Genomic DNA, 14,246 nt, shown 5'->3' with positions numbered 1-14,246 from the left:
GTCAGAATCTCTTCCAAAGAAGAACTTAAAGTTGTTATTTATGTATCTGTTCCTACCAAGAGTATATCAAGTTTCCTTTTTCTCTATATTAGATGTGATCACAGGGTGCTTGTAGCTTTTATAAATCATTTAGGTTGCATTGGAATGTTTTAGGAGAGAAGTAAAACTTGCAATATAAATTATAAGTCTTGTGGGTGCCAGTATTGAATAGATTTTAAAACAAGGTGATGTGTTTTATTTTCTGAGATTGGCCAGACTATTAATTTCAGATGCTACATCAGCCCCTGATTGTCCCTGAAGCCTTTTGGTCTTCTAGCACCTTTAGGGCTTCTAGGTGAAGATGAGAATAGGTATGGAAAGAGTCTCTTGAAGATTCTGCCCATTTCCAGTCTGTGCCATTTGTGCTAAAAATAACTAAATACCAATAATTTACTTAAAATCATTGGTACTTTGGTGAAAGAGGATCTATACCAGGTGGTAGCCTATTCTAAAATTTTGAATTATATGCAATCGTTATATAGTAGGGATATCAAGTACCTTTCTTTTTTTCAAAGAAAATCATTTGGCATATTCTTTCAGCTTACAGAACTGTAGCTAGCTGCCCCTCCTTTTGGTGGTTTAGATCAGCCCTCTCCAGGCTGTACTTTGAAGTCTGTGAAATACATGGATAATTTAGGCTGACATACTTGGCAGGCCCATTTAAAAAGCAGAATTGTTTGATGGCATGACACAAGAGGTCTGTTAACTGAGTTATAAAGAACTGAGGCATTTCCAACAAATCCTAGCTTTGGCATGAAATTTAAATAGTTCTTATTTCGTAGTGTGCAGTCAGTGAACTTCCTGTGATATAATATGGTCTTTCAGTACAAAATATTAGGAAATGGAAGTTTTACTGTACCTAGCTGTTTCTCCAAGGAGGAATGGATGGAATTGAAACTGTGGTTATTTTCTCTTTTAATTAATTTCAGCTAAAGAAGAGAGACTATGATAGCAAGATGTGAGGAAACCAGTCTAGAAGGATTGGTAGCCCTTGGGAAATGTGAAAAACTAGTCAATTGGTGGTGGAGTTGGGAGGGGGCACCAAAATAATGAGGTTAATCTAATTATTATGGTGAATTTAGTACATAGCCCAAAAGTCAGTGGCCTTTCTTAAAAATATTACAAAATTAAATCTAAAGATATGTAGTTCATTGTCTGTGTGTATGTTATGAATGTCCTCAAACCTTGCTTAAACAAAGTAGAATTTAATTTTTTAAAGTTCTATATGTTTATTGTAATTTCATTCTGATCACTGTAATCAATCAGCTTTTTAAAAATTCTAAGTTTTTGACTTAGATGTGCTACTTTTACCAGAAAGGTAAGTTTTATATAATTGTGCGATGAAGAAAGAACTATTCCAAGGCAAAGGTTACCAAAATAAGGCTTCCAGTTTATGTTGCTAAGCTCTCTGAATGGTGGCATTACTCTTGGGCCATTCTCTCACAATAAAAATGGAACTACAAAGTAGTTTGAATACATGCCTGTGTGTTAAAGTGGAAGCATGTGACACCAACAAATGGGTACCACATGGTAGAAATACCCAGAAGCAAGTCAGTAGTATGAAAGGGATAATTTAGTTCTGTTTCATTTCATTTTTTTCCCTTTAGGAGGAGAAAGAGTTTGTGTATGTTTGTGTTCCTACCGTAGAATTAGGCCCCTCATTTAAGTTTATACACATAGTTGGTTTTGTGGGGTTTTGTTCCTGCCTGATTTTAATATTGATCTTTATTCTTTCTCACACCTTTGATTATAACTTTTAGATACCAGAATACTTTATCCTTGAAAATGGAAAGGATGGAGAGTGATAATATGGTGCTCACTTTCTTACCTCAGCAGATGGCTTCTGTGTTGCCTTAGAATATGGCCTACCATTCCTGGCCTTGTTAGTTGTTTGGGTGTGCTTAATTCCTTTTCCAGGCTTTAGTCATTTATCAGAAAATAATTATTGAGAGATTAGTACACTCAAGCCCTATGCTGCCGCTGACCTCTACCATCTAGGGATATCAATAGTTGAGTATGTTGAACATAATATGCTCTAAGATGTTACATGGCAAGAGGAGTTATTTCTTCTTGTCTGTTTAGTCAGAACTTTAATTCAGAATATGCTTTCCATAAGTTACAATACCATTGGTGACTTCACTGATTTTTAAAAATAATTTATTCCATTTGCTTACGTAGAATTCTTAAAAATCATGAAAATAAGCATGTGTATCAAAAACATTTCAAGAATTCACATCTTTGCCCAGTGCAGTGGCACATGCCTGTAATCCCAGCAATTTGGTAGGTTGAGGCAGGAGGATCACAAATTCAAAGGCCGGCCTGGGCAATTTAGCAGACTGACTCAATATTTTGAAAGCGGGGTAGAGACAGGGGTAGGGTGGGGAGGTAGCTCAGTGATATAGTGCCCCTAGGGTCAATCAATATCTAGGACTGCAAAAAAGAATGCACACCTTTAATTATATTAAGTAGATATATTTATAGCCATACATAACTTGGCTCTTTACCCATATTGTCTCCATCTAAATTTAAATTCTTTATCTGTGTACTATGTAGTACTGGAAGGAACATGGGTTTTAGTGTTAGACAATCTTGATCATATCCTGATTTTGTAATTTATTAACTATGTAATTAATCATAGTTAGTTATAGCCAGTTAGTTTGATTTAGGGCAAGTTCTTAGTCATTCCAAGTTATTGTTTCTCCTGTTTCATAAGGATAATAATACCTACCTTATATAGTTGCCTTGTGACGTCAGTAAAATTATAGATAGATTGACAAGTAAGTACTAAATACCTGACACATGGTAGATTGTCAGTTAATATTAGTTTTCCTTTTACCCCATTTGTGTGTTCACTTTTATACTACTTTAATAGTAGAGTACAGTGTCTTAAAGTACCTAGGTCCTTTTGGATATTCAGATGAAAGTCTTATATACTTTATGTCAATTCTGACTAGTAGCTCTTACCTATTGTGATAATACTGTTGAAGAGCTTTTGCTTAGTATATGCTAAAATGAGGCCGCATTCTCTTTTCAGTCTATGCTCCCAGATAGACATTATTTTGTAGACATTAGTTGGTTCTCTTTCCTAATACGAAAAACAAAATGGAACCAACATTCATTTAGTGTTTGTATTAAAGCAGTCATCTCTAGAATTTATTACAGGGCTATAAGTCTATATACCTATTATTAAGTTAATGATACTGTTGTCTTTGAATCTTCCTTTATATGCTGTGCACTTTTTTAAAAAATTACCACCATGTGATCTAAAACGGTTCCATCACCCTGAAAATCCACGTGCTGTTTAGTATTGGTTTCATTTTTCCCCACACCTATTGCAGACCGCCACTGTTTTCCATTGCTATAGTTTTGCCTTTTCCAGAATGTCATATGAGTGGACTGACTCATACCGTCAGAAACTTTTTGAGACTGGCTGCTTTCATTCAGTACAATGCCTTTGAGAGCAATCCAAGTTGTCAAGTCCACCAATAGTTTGTTTCATTATATCGCTGAGTAATACTCGATTGTATGGATATACCAGTTTGTTTAATCCGGTTATACATCAGGGTTCATTTGGATTGTTGTAATTCCTTTTTAAAATGTCAAGTTATGTTTGTAATTCTTTTTTTAAAACATCAAGTTATGTTTGTTTTCATTTTTAAGTATAATATATTACAAATCATAGAAAATTGAGAAATAGGTAAAAACAATTATCATTGCCCACATATAACCTGTTATTTAGGTACATTTCTTTTTAGTCTTTTCCCCCTCCTCCTGTGCATGGAGTTTTGAATTATGGCCATATTTACATAGTTTTGGTTCTATATGCATGTTAAAAAATTATTATTGTGGTAATACTTTTGAATTCTGCTTTTTTCATGTTTTAATTGTGAAGAATGTATGAGTGTGTGTGTGTGTGTGTGTGTGTGTGTGTAGTTTCAAATGGATTATAAAACAAACACTACTATAATCATCACCCAAATTAAGAAATGAATACTGCCAGTGTCCTAAGCTTCTTGTATGCCACCTCCCTTCTTAGTACCTTGGCTTTACCTGGGGCATTTGTCAGCCTAACTTTGGTAGTCATTTTCTCACTTTGCTTCATGTGTTCTTTAAACAATATTATTTACTTTTGAACTTTATGACTGCCTTTTTTTTTCTTATGTACTTTGGTTCTGTTATGATAAACTATCATAAAGCTGCTTTCTATCAGCCACCATAATATTTTTTTGTTTTTCGGTACAAGAGGATTGAACTCAGAGGCACTTGAGCACTGAGCCACGTCCCCAGTCCTATTTTGTGTTTTATTTAGAGACGGGGTCTCACTGAGTTGCTTCAGGCCTTGCTCTTACTGAGGCTGGCTCTGAACTTGCAATCCTCCTGTCTCAGTATTTGCAATCCTCCTGTCTCAGTATCTGCAATCCTCCTGGCTTAACCTCCTGAGCCGCTGAGATTACAGGTGTGCGCCACTGCGCCCTGCTAGCCACCATAGTATTCTGATGAGTAACCATACTGTATTTTATATAGTTATTTCCCTATTTAGGTTGTTTCTGATTTTCACTATTGAAAATAATGATCCAGTAAATGTCTTTCTACATGAAGCCTTTATTTTGTTTGTATTTAAGATTATTTCCTGTAGGTAGTATCATGAATAAAGAGTATGAGTTATAAGGCTCTGCTAAAGTGTTGTGCAAAGAAGTTTTGTGCTTTATATTGTAATAAAACCTTACTGGACTCGTATTGAGGGTTCTTCTCCCCTCCTCCCCATTAAATACCTTTGGAAATTCAGTGATTGAAAAGGACTTGCATTCCTGAGGTCAGGTGCTTCTTTTTATGTCACATAATAGGTTTTCTTTTCTGTGTGTGTGTGTGTGTGTGTGTGTGTGTTGAGTCAGTTTCTTTACTAATGGTTAATGTGTCCTTGTGACCAGTTCTTTTTTTTTTTTTCCAGATGTAGGTGCAAAAAACTACAGGCATCTCTGTGCTGTTTATTACAACAAGAATCCTGGGTTTGAGATAATCCATGGGCTACTGGACAGAATTATGCAGCTGCTTGATGTACCTCCTAGTAAAGATAAGGGAGGCTACATGATCAAAGCGTCAGAAGGTAAGGTGGGCTTGCTGAATCCAGAGTTAGTGATAATGTAATAAAGAAGCTAAATAAGTCCTATTTTTCTTTTTCTTTTTTTTTTTGCTTTTGATTTAGAGGGTATGGGAAGGGTTATTTGTACTGGCTTGAGGTTTGGTTGGAAGATATTTTTGAATTTTGCTTATATTTATTTTTCTTAGTCCTCGGAGATTTTTGTTTTAATGTGTGTTTTCTTTTTCATTTTGAAATTTCTTTAAAAATTACATGAAATGTATGGATCTTTTTAAAGATGAGTAGGGTTCTCTTTCTTTTTTCAATAAAATTGAAATATTCAATAGCATAGAAATAATGCAAGAAAGACGTGTTATGCTCATAGAATTCTAGTGTTAGAAAGTGAACAACACTGAATTTATCTCCAGTGCCACAAAACAAAATAAAACAAAAATACTACTGTCAGAAATCTTCAGAAAATAGAAGCTGTAGCATTCAGCATTTGAAGAATCCAGTGTTCATATAGTCCAATATCCTGTTTTTCTAAGAAGGGAACTAAGGTGAGGCAAGTGAAGTGTGTTGAGCTGGGTCACCCGCGTAGAACCAGGACTCACCTCCCATGTTCTTCCCGTAAGGCCTCACTGTCAGCCATTTTGTACTCACTCACCTGCTTTCTCTTCTTGAATTCTGCCCTAAGATCTGGAGGTCCAGGCTAATGGTAATCTGTAAATAGATGTGAAATATTTCTTTTCCTTGTAAAGAAAATCTTTTTCAGAAATCTTATTTAACAAACAGGTTAACTGAAATTAAAAATCAGTTCCCTAAAGCAGATTGTGCCACTTAAGTGAGGTCCTGTTATTTGGAAAGTTGCAAAGAGCTGAACTGGTAGATTCAAACATACTTTGGTATTGGTATGATGCTTTTTATAACTTTTATATAAATCATTATCTTTATATTGTGAATCTCCTGTATAAGTTCCTTAGACATTCATTTCTCAGAAGAATCTGAGGTCCCAGTTAAGAAGATAAGCATAATAATAATAATAAATTTTAATTAAAAAAAAAAAGAAGAAGACAAGGATGGGTAGGACCTGGGCCCTGCTTGGAGGAACTTGCAGAAGAAAAGGCCGCTATATCTCATCTCTTAAACCAAGCTGCAAAGATAAGTACCTCAAGGTTCAAAGAGGAAGAGAGTGCTGCTTCTTGAAGCTACCAGAAAAATATTAGTGAGTTTCTGGAAGTAAGGTGGATCTTTGAAGGAGTAGATGGACCCAGGGAAACAGGCAACCCCTGTGAGCAAAGCTAAAGGTGGGAAACAGGCTGGTTTGTAGAGCAACAAGCTGCAGTTTGCTTTCTTTCTTTTTTTTTTTTCTCTTTAATTTTTATTGTTCAAAACATTACATAGTTCTTGACAAATCATATTTCACACTTTGATTCAGTGCAGTTTGCTTTCAAGGAAAACTTGATTAAAAAACCTTTTGGAGCTGGGGATATAGCTCAGTGATAGAAGACTTGTCTTGCCTCTGAAAAGCCCTGAGTTCAATCCCCAGTAATGCAAAACAAAAACAAAAATTAGAAATCTTTAGAAGGTAGAAGCTATAGAATTTAGCTTTTGGAAAATGTCATGATACATGCCACTTGGAACTTTTTATGATACAGTTAATATGTGCTGATCTCCCTTTAAAAATTGGATTTTTATAATTCTAAATTTGTGGTATAATTTGAATTCTATCTAAATTAGCACTGAAACAGAATATGATGCTTGGAACTTAATTTCACTAATATACCATTATCTGCTGCTTTGGTTCAAAATGTATTTTTAAAATTAGTAAATATATACATAAACGATGACTTCTTCTGATGTGGTTATAACTCTTTTGTTTTTATGGTGCAGGTACAGAACATAAGTCCTCACCAAAGGCAGGCAGACACTCCACCACTTAGCTACATCCCCAGCCTGGTTGTAGCTCTTTAGGTTCGATTTTGTTAGACCAAGTTGTTACTTTGGTTTTTAATTATGAGAATTTATGGACTCATACTTATGTTTCTTCTATGAATCTTCATTGGTTCTCATAATGAAATTTCATGATGTTTAAAAAAAGTTTTTACATCTATGAAATATCTAAGATTTTTTAATTTGGGCAGCTTTGGTATCACTTCTTTATACATTTGGGTGCCCTGGATAAGTGGTATTCAATATTTCTAACTTGCTTTCCCTGAAAAGGGGTAGGATGTTTACTTTCACTGCCCATCACCATCATTGGCCACATCAGTTGCCCTGGATTCATGGGCATATGCTAGTCCTGGGTGCTTTTTTCTCAGGATGCTTTCTTTAAGAACCATCAAGCCAAAGAGAATTAAGGTCATTATAAATAATGATTCCTCATTTTTCATAGGGATTTCTAAGTCTGTTTTGATTATCTAATGACAAATATGATTACCCTTTTTTCTTTTTTTATGGTCAAAGAAATCAAGGCCTAAAGAAATGCTTGTCAAAATAAGTCAGTGGTAAAGCTGGTATTAGTTCTTTGTCTAATATATATGCATACATACATACCACAACTAAGAAACAAAAATTTGTTTCCATACTCCTAAGTAAATCATTAAACACAGGAATTGGTTGTAGGGGCTTATTTAGCTACATCATTTCCTCAGGCCTCTTGTTTTTACATATAGCTTTTTCTGCTAACAAAAGGTCTTCAGAGTATCAAAAAGAAGAGTAGAAACAAATTAAGAACTACTGTTTCATGCCATTCTTGATTATTGAGCTGTATTCTATTACTCTGGCATATGGTTTACTTTTTAATAATTAAAAATCCTTAGTGGCTTTGCAATTATAATTGAGCTAAGCCTGTACACCAGAGATTCCTGCTAATGTCAGTTACACTGACAGTTATACCTAATTTTTTTCTGTCCTTTGTAATGTATGCTTCCAAGCTTCCCTTTGTGCTGCTTTGTTTGATGGTAGGGATAAGTGGAATAGAACTTAATTCCCTTTGAGAAACTTGGCCCTGTCCTTTGTAAGAGAAATCTGGAAATTCATTTCATTGATCATCACATCAATTCCAAGGAGTTGTGTTGACATTGAATTGTAACCTTGCTTATTATGCAGCCAGCAGCCCTCTGCAGCGTGTGGAGTATCTGCAGAAGCACTCAGAAAGCCTGTGACTGTCATCAGACTGAAAAGCCTGATTGCTTAATCTTACGTATTTTTCATTTGCTGAGCACCTTTGCAGTTTAAGACCCTAAAGTGAGCTAGAATATCAAGCTGATATGATGATAGAATAAGGTCAATGTTGAGTTAAAAAATAAATAAATAAAAAAGAGCAACTTTTAACTAGTTAGCAGACTACAGAGAATTTTAAAGGTTTCAAAAGGGTTCAACTCAAGAATGTTTTAGTGGCATTTGATCAGATTATTATAGCATATGTATATGCTTTTTTTCTAGGCTTTTTCCTCTGTTTTTGTGGTTTGTTGCAAACTAAATTATGTATGTTTAGATGCATTTATCCTTTTCAAAAACCACTTCTGGGCAAGAAAAATTCTCAACATTTTTGTGTTTAGAACAATTCTGTGGTTGCTGGGCAGATCAGTGGCGAAAATTATTTCTTGTAGAATGTAGCAGGCTTTGCTTGTGATTGGCTGCATTGACTTGAGAGAGTCCCCTCACCCCCCATTAGCATGCTACCTATTTCAGTTTTGATTATTTACAGTTCTACAGAAAACTTCAATTTAACTTGAGACAGGGTCCCAGATGGACAGACAAAAGTCTTAGAACTTTAGTTTTGACAATTTTAGTTTTCATGCTGCTCATAATTCATTTTATGAAGTGAAAAATAACTTTGTAAGTAATATGCACATTTAATCCTACACCATATGTACATACTGTGGCTATTTAGGAACCTTCTGTTACATCACACCTAATGATTGGCTTGACCTGTAGGTCAAGACCTTATTTGCCTTTCAGAACACCTGTGAAAGATTTCTGATGCTAAAAAAAAAAAATGGGTGAAATTGTGATGTTTCCCTGGTCGTCAGTCACACTGGTTCTCATGTAATAGGAGCTTAGAAATAGATGAGAAAATATCTGTTGAACAATTTGTTGAAGTAAAGGTATTCAGATTATGGTTTGATTTACACAAAATTTTCTGGGCTGTAATAAAGGGGGAACTGTATAGCATGTCTGAATTTAGTTACAATCAACAAAGGTGTTGTTCTGTCAAGGCATCAGGTTAAAAAAAGAAGTTTGGAAGCTTTTAAACTTCTAACCTTATTACCCTGTGTAAAAATAGTTTTTACTCCTCTGACTGTCTACTTTGTTGTGTTTGAGACAAGTTTTTCTAGTACTACCATTTCCATTGGCTTTCTTGCAAGAATAAAAGACTCAAAGCAGTATTAAATGAACAAGGGGTAACTGCCGCACAGCGGGATCAGTGGTGTCTTAGGGGCCACAGGGTTTTTACAGCAGCTCAGCACTGATCACAGATTCCCTGGCCCTGTCGTGGTTTTGAGCTTATTTATTGTTTTTGTCACCTTCAGATATGCATAAGGTAAGTTCTGCCTCTCTGGTTCACTTAGTTCCTATTTTTGGTGTGTTTTGGTGTTTACCTGACATGGCAGTACTCATAACAAATTGGAGTGCTCAACACCAAGTGGACTGGAGATGTCTTAGCTCAGTATTCCCTCTGATAGGTAATTATTTTAATATAGCATTTTTCAGATTTTTTTACGTGTTCTCTCCCCTAAGGATCTTTTTCAAACCTTTTATTTTTAATTGCCCCTCCGTGAAATTTTAATATACAGGTAACACTATCTACTATGGGCTGTATGTATAGTGCTGTATATATAAGAAAAATAAATGCAAAGCTTAACATTTTTTCATTAGTGTAGTGTTAACAATGACTAAGCAAAAATTTTGATCTAAAAATTAATATAAAAGTTTTAAGATTACTTATTTACTCATGTAAATTGTATGAAATTACATACACCAATTAGCAGTTTATGAAATATGTAATGAAATAATCAAAAGTTTTAAAAATCATTCAAAACTTGTTTTTTCAACAAAATAATGAAAAAAAATTTAATTGGTCAAAAATTTTTCCTGAATTTAACTTTTAACTTTCTGTGGTATGAGAAAATAATTTACAAGTAATTTATGGTAATCAGATATTGTCAACATTTTTAATATTTAGCACTTGGCAATTAATGATGTGTTCAATAACTTCTTAAGTTAAATGATAAACTATATTTAGGTAATTCTCAAAACCTAAGCCACTTACTAAAGCTCTCGGGAGCATACATACACAATATCTCTAAGACAGCCAGTGGCTCCAAAGATACCTTTCAAGGTGACTTTTGAGATATTTGTTTTGAGGCAGGGTCTCACTAAGCTGCCCCCAACTGCCCTTGGAATTCATGAGCTCAGGTGATTCTTGCCCCCCAGCCTTCTGAGCATCTGGAGACACAAGTGTGTACCACCACACCTGGCTTGTGACTGGGCAGTCGCTGGAATTCCATCACAGCTGTTCATTGCTGTAGTTTACAGCATCTTTACCACGTTTGCCTTGTCTTCTGTGTCAGTGCTGTTCATGTGGTATCAGGAGAGCAGCCACAGGAGTGTGTGATTATTGCCACATTTGGCTCAGCTTTGGAGGCGCCAATCATCATAATGTGTAAGATTTGTTCATACCCACTTCTCCAAAAACCAGTTTTAACTTTTGTTGAGAATATATACACTTTGAATTTATTTAAATTCAACTATGTGTACTGGGTGACAAAAGATATTTTATTTACCACTTTGTACTCCCTTTCTTTTCCCTGCCATTAAACTAGACCTTGGCCTCCACTATTCTAGAGAACAGAATGCTATAGCCTTAACACAAAGAGAAATAAAATAAGTTTTTTTTAGTTTGTAATCTTTCAGTGGTTCATGTCCTGAAAGCTTAAAGGATTTTTAGGGTGGTTTTGACTACTTAGTTTTTATTTTATACATATAAGACAGTTTTATTTTTAGGTAGCAGCAATTTTACACTTGGGTCAAAATTTAGCAGCACCTGATTTTGACACATTTGTTATATTTTGGCAGCATGTTAGTTAAAAACCATTATCCCATGAATTCCTATAGAATGCTGTGTTTTGGTAATCTAAATGTGAACCTTCTAAGTAGAATGTGTAGCTTTACTCCAAAAGGGCTAATGGGATAGATGGATGGATAGGTGAAAAATAATAAAATATTCATAAAAAAATAAATAAAACCTCCATAGGTTTGATCAATGTAGAGTAGCCTGCTGAACATATGGCCATTCAGCCAATGCTGTTGCTCAGTGTGTGGGGAGGTGGTTGTTCTAAAGCCTCCTCTCAGGATTGAGCTAGGGAATGTGTCATGGTACACACACACAAACACACACACACACACATACATACACACACGGGCATCCCTCAATATCTGAGAGGGATTGGTTCCAGGATCTACCCCCACTCTTATATAAAATGGCATTTGTAGTATTTGAATATAGGTTGCTTACAATGTCTAATACAGTGCTGTGAAAATAGTTGATATATTGTATTATTTGGGGAAAAATGACAGCAAAAATTTTGTACGTGTTTAATACAGATAAAACATTTAAAATATATATTTTCTGTCTGTAGTTGGTTGAATCTGTGAATGTAGAACCCGTGGATGGAGAGGGTCAACTGTATATATTTTTGAAGACCATAAGTCCACAACAATACCTCCAACATAAACCTAACACTGCCAGTTTTTCCCTGATCCACATTTGTACCTCTCTTTTCCAATAGTGGGAGACTTGGCTTCCATTATCTTAGCCTGTTGACTCCTTAATCCATGCCCCTGGGTAACTAAACTCTTTTTCATTGCTGTCTTCTCCCTTACACATCTGCCCTACTTTTCTTTGTGAGATGCTGGCTGCCCCTGCAGGGCTGTTCTTGGACACTTTTGGATGCCCTCTACTCTCTCTTGGACTCTGACAACCCATGCTGGCTTTCTATTCCTGATCTGAGACGCATACACTCCTATTCTCCCACTCCCAGTTGGAGATTTCTGCCTTCTTCATCACCTGTAGGGCTGAATTGTTCTGGAAGAGGAGGGTGAAAGTCTTTTTTAATTTCAATTCTTACAAAGTCTTTGGTAGTGAGGGTCTTATTAAAATGAAGGGAGAAAATGGTTGTATGTAGTGGGACTTTCTTAGAAGGGGGTGGTAATGTAGAAAATGTGTTTCTTATATAGTTTTTCTGCCTCAGACCTAGAAACAGTCATATTTTAAAATGGCCCTTATTTCTCTTAGAAATCAAATTTAGATCATGAAATGAGGGTTAAGATTGCACATTGCACTGATCTAGAGGTTGTTCTGTGTGCATACATTTTAGTATGCAGAGCAGCACAAAGGCTCCCCCCTCCCAAGAAAAAGCACTGTATTCACATTGTCATTTTCCATTTATATTCAGGATTTAAGAATTTTACATAATATATTTGACTTCTAGCTCTTTTTCTTTACATTGAAAATCTTGGTTCCTAACACATTTATATGATTACTTATTTCCTTGCACTATTATTATAGTTTTAAAATAAAAATACTGATACTATTACTAACATAAAGATTACTGAAAACAGTATAAAATTTATTTTCAGTTCTTTTTGAATTTAGGATATTACCTACAAAATAAGGTACATTTAGAGCATTCTGGCTTCTAACTTTTTCTCCCTGCCTCTACAGGTTATGATTTTTATTAATTTTTAGTCTATTGTTTTGTAGTGTTTCCTTTTGTTTTTTCAATATAAGCGTCGTTGTGTATCACATTCTTCACTTATGGACAGAGGGGCTGGACGTGGCACTGTTCTGAAGTTTGCTTCTATCTGTTTGTCAGGCTGTGGTGGGGAGCATCCTACAGACAGCAAGCAGCAAGTGGAGGTCCACCTTGTTCCCTTGTCTTCTGCCGAGTGCTCTATTGCTGTCTTCTCATGGTTTATTCACCTAATTGCCTGTTGATGAATATTGGGTGTTTCCACTCTTTTGTTGTTACAAATGGAGCTACCATGAATAGCTTTGTGCTTATGCTGTTTGGAATTTTTGACAGTGTATTTTTGGGACAGATTCCTAGAAGTTTGGGATCACTGGGACAAAGGGAGAATTCATATTTTTGCCTGGTAGTGCCAAACACCTCTCCTTCAAACATCTTGTTTGAATGTTTTGCAAACTCAGCAGCAGCAGATAAGAAGACCTGTTTCTCTGCTTTGTTGTTAGAGTCACGAAATTTTTTATTTTCCCCCAATTTTCAGGTACGAAATAGTATCTCACAAGTATTCATTAAATCTCCTTTCTTAGAAGCAGGAGTAAAGGTATTTCATGTTTATCAGAAATTTTTATTTCCTTTTCTTGGAATCTCTTGTCTTGCTTATATTTTCCCTTTGGGTTCGTTGGTCTTTTTCATTTTTAGAGACCTTGTATGTTATATGAACGTTCCCTTATGACATATATCCAGCTAATTTTTTGGTCAGTTTGTAAACTATTTTTTTTTACTTCATTTTTTTGCCATGCAGATTTTATTAAATTATATTGTCAAATTTATTAATCTTTTTCCTTATTGATGTTGAATTTTGAGTCATTTTTAGGAAAGTTTTTCCTGCTCTGAGATTAGTGGTTTTTTTGTTTTTGTTTTTTTTTGTTAAATGTTTCATTTTCTTACCTCTTATCTATTTGTAATTTGTCCTGATTACAGTATGAACAGTAGGTCCAATTTTATCTTTTCCCATATACTTTGTAGATTTTTTTAATACATGTTGCTTTTGAATTATTACTCTGAGTTTTTGCTAATGGTACTGATTAACTTCCTAAACTCACCTTATTTTCTGTTAAGTTCTTCTTGAAGCCATGAAGGAATGGAGGAAATCTAAAATCCCGTGATCTTTGATATATTTAAAAGGTAAAGCCCTTCAGTCGAATTGAACAGGTCCTTAAGGAAATGTGACCGTTTGAAACTCAGTTGAGATTTGGAATAAAAATATGATTCATATCAGAGTGAAGTTCACAGATCCTCAGAGTTATAAAAGTACACCTTCATGGTCTCCTTAATCACGCTTTTGGTCCATTTACATTCATTTTTTCCCAGCATTA

The 14,246-nt window shown here is 35.1% G+C and overlaps 1 protein-coding gene across 2 annotated transcripts in view; it reads left to right on the top strand.

Annotated features, from left to right (window-relative positions):
- Positions 1-14,246, top strand: part of Farsb (phenylalanyl-tRNA synthetase subunit beta) — a 71,787-nt gene that overhangs the window by 46,676 nt on the left and 10,865 nt on the right. For both annotated transcript variants that reach the window (XM_046439717.1, XM_058577552.1), the window contains exon 16: positions 4,988-5,143. In XM_046439717.1, the coding sequence (XP_046295673.1) occupies positions 4,988-5,143 (156 nt within the window). The remainder of the gene's footprint in view (positions 1-4,987; positions 5,144-14,246) is intronic.

Source organism: Marmota monax, unplaced genomic scaffold, assembly GCF_021218885.2.
Source record: "Marmota monax isolate L192 unplaced genomic scaffold, Marmota_monax_Labrador192_F-V1.1 WCK01_AAM20220418_F8-fsc00041, whole genome shotgun sequence".
NCBI lineage: Eukaryota > Metazoa > Chordata > Mammalia > Rodentia > Sciuridae > Marmota > Marmota monax.
The sequence above is the reverse complement of the archived record's forward strand: the minus strand, read 5'-3'. Positions and strand labels throughout refer to the sequence as shown.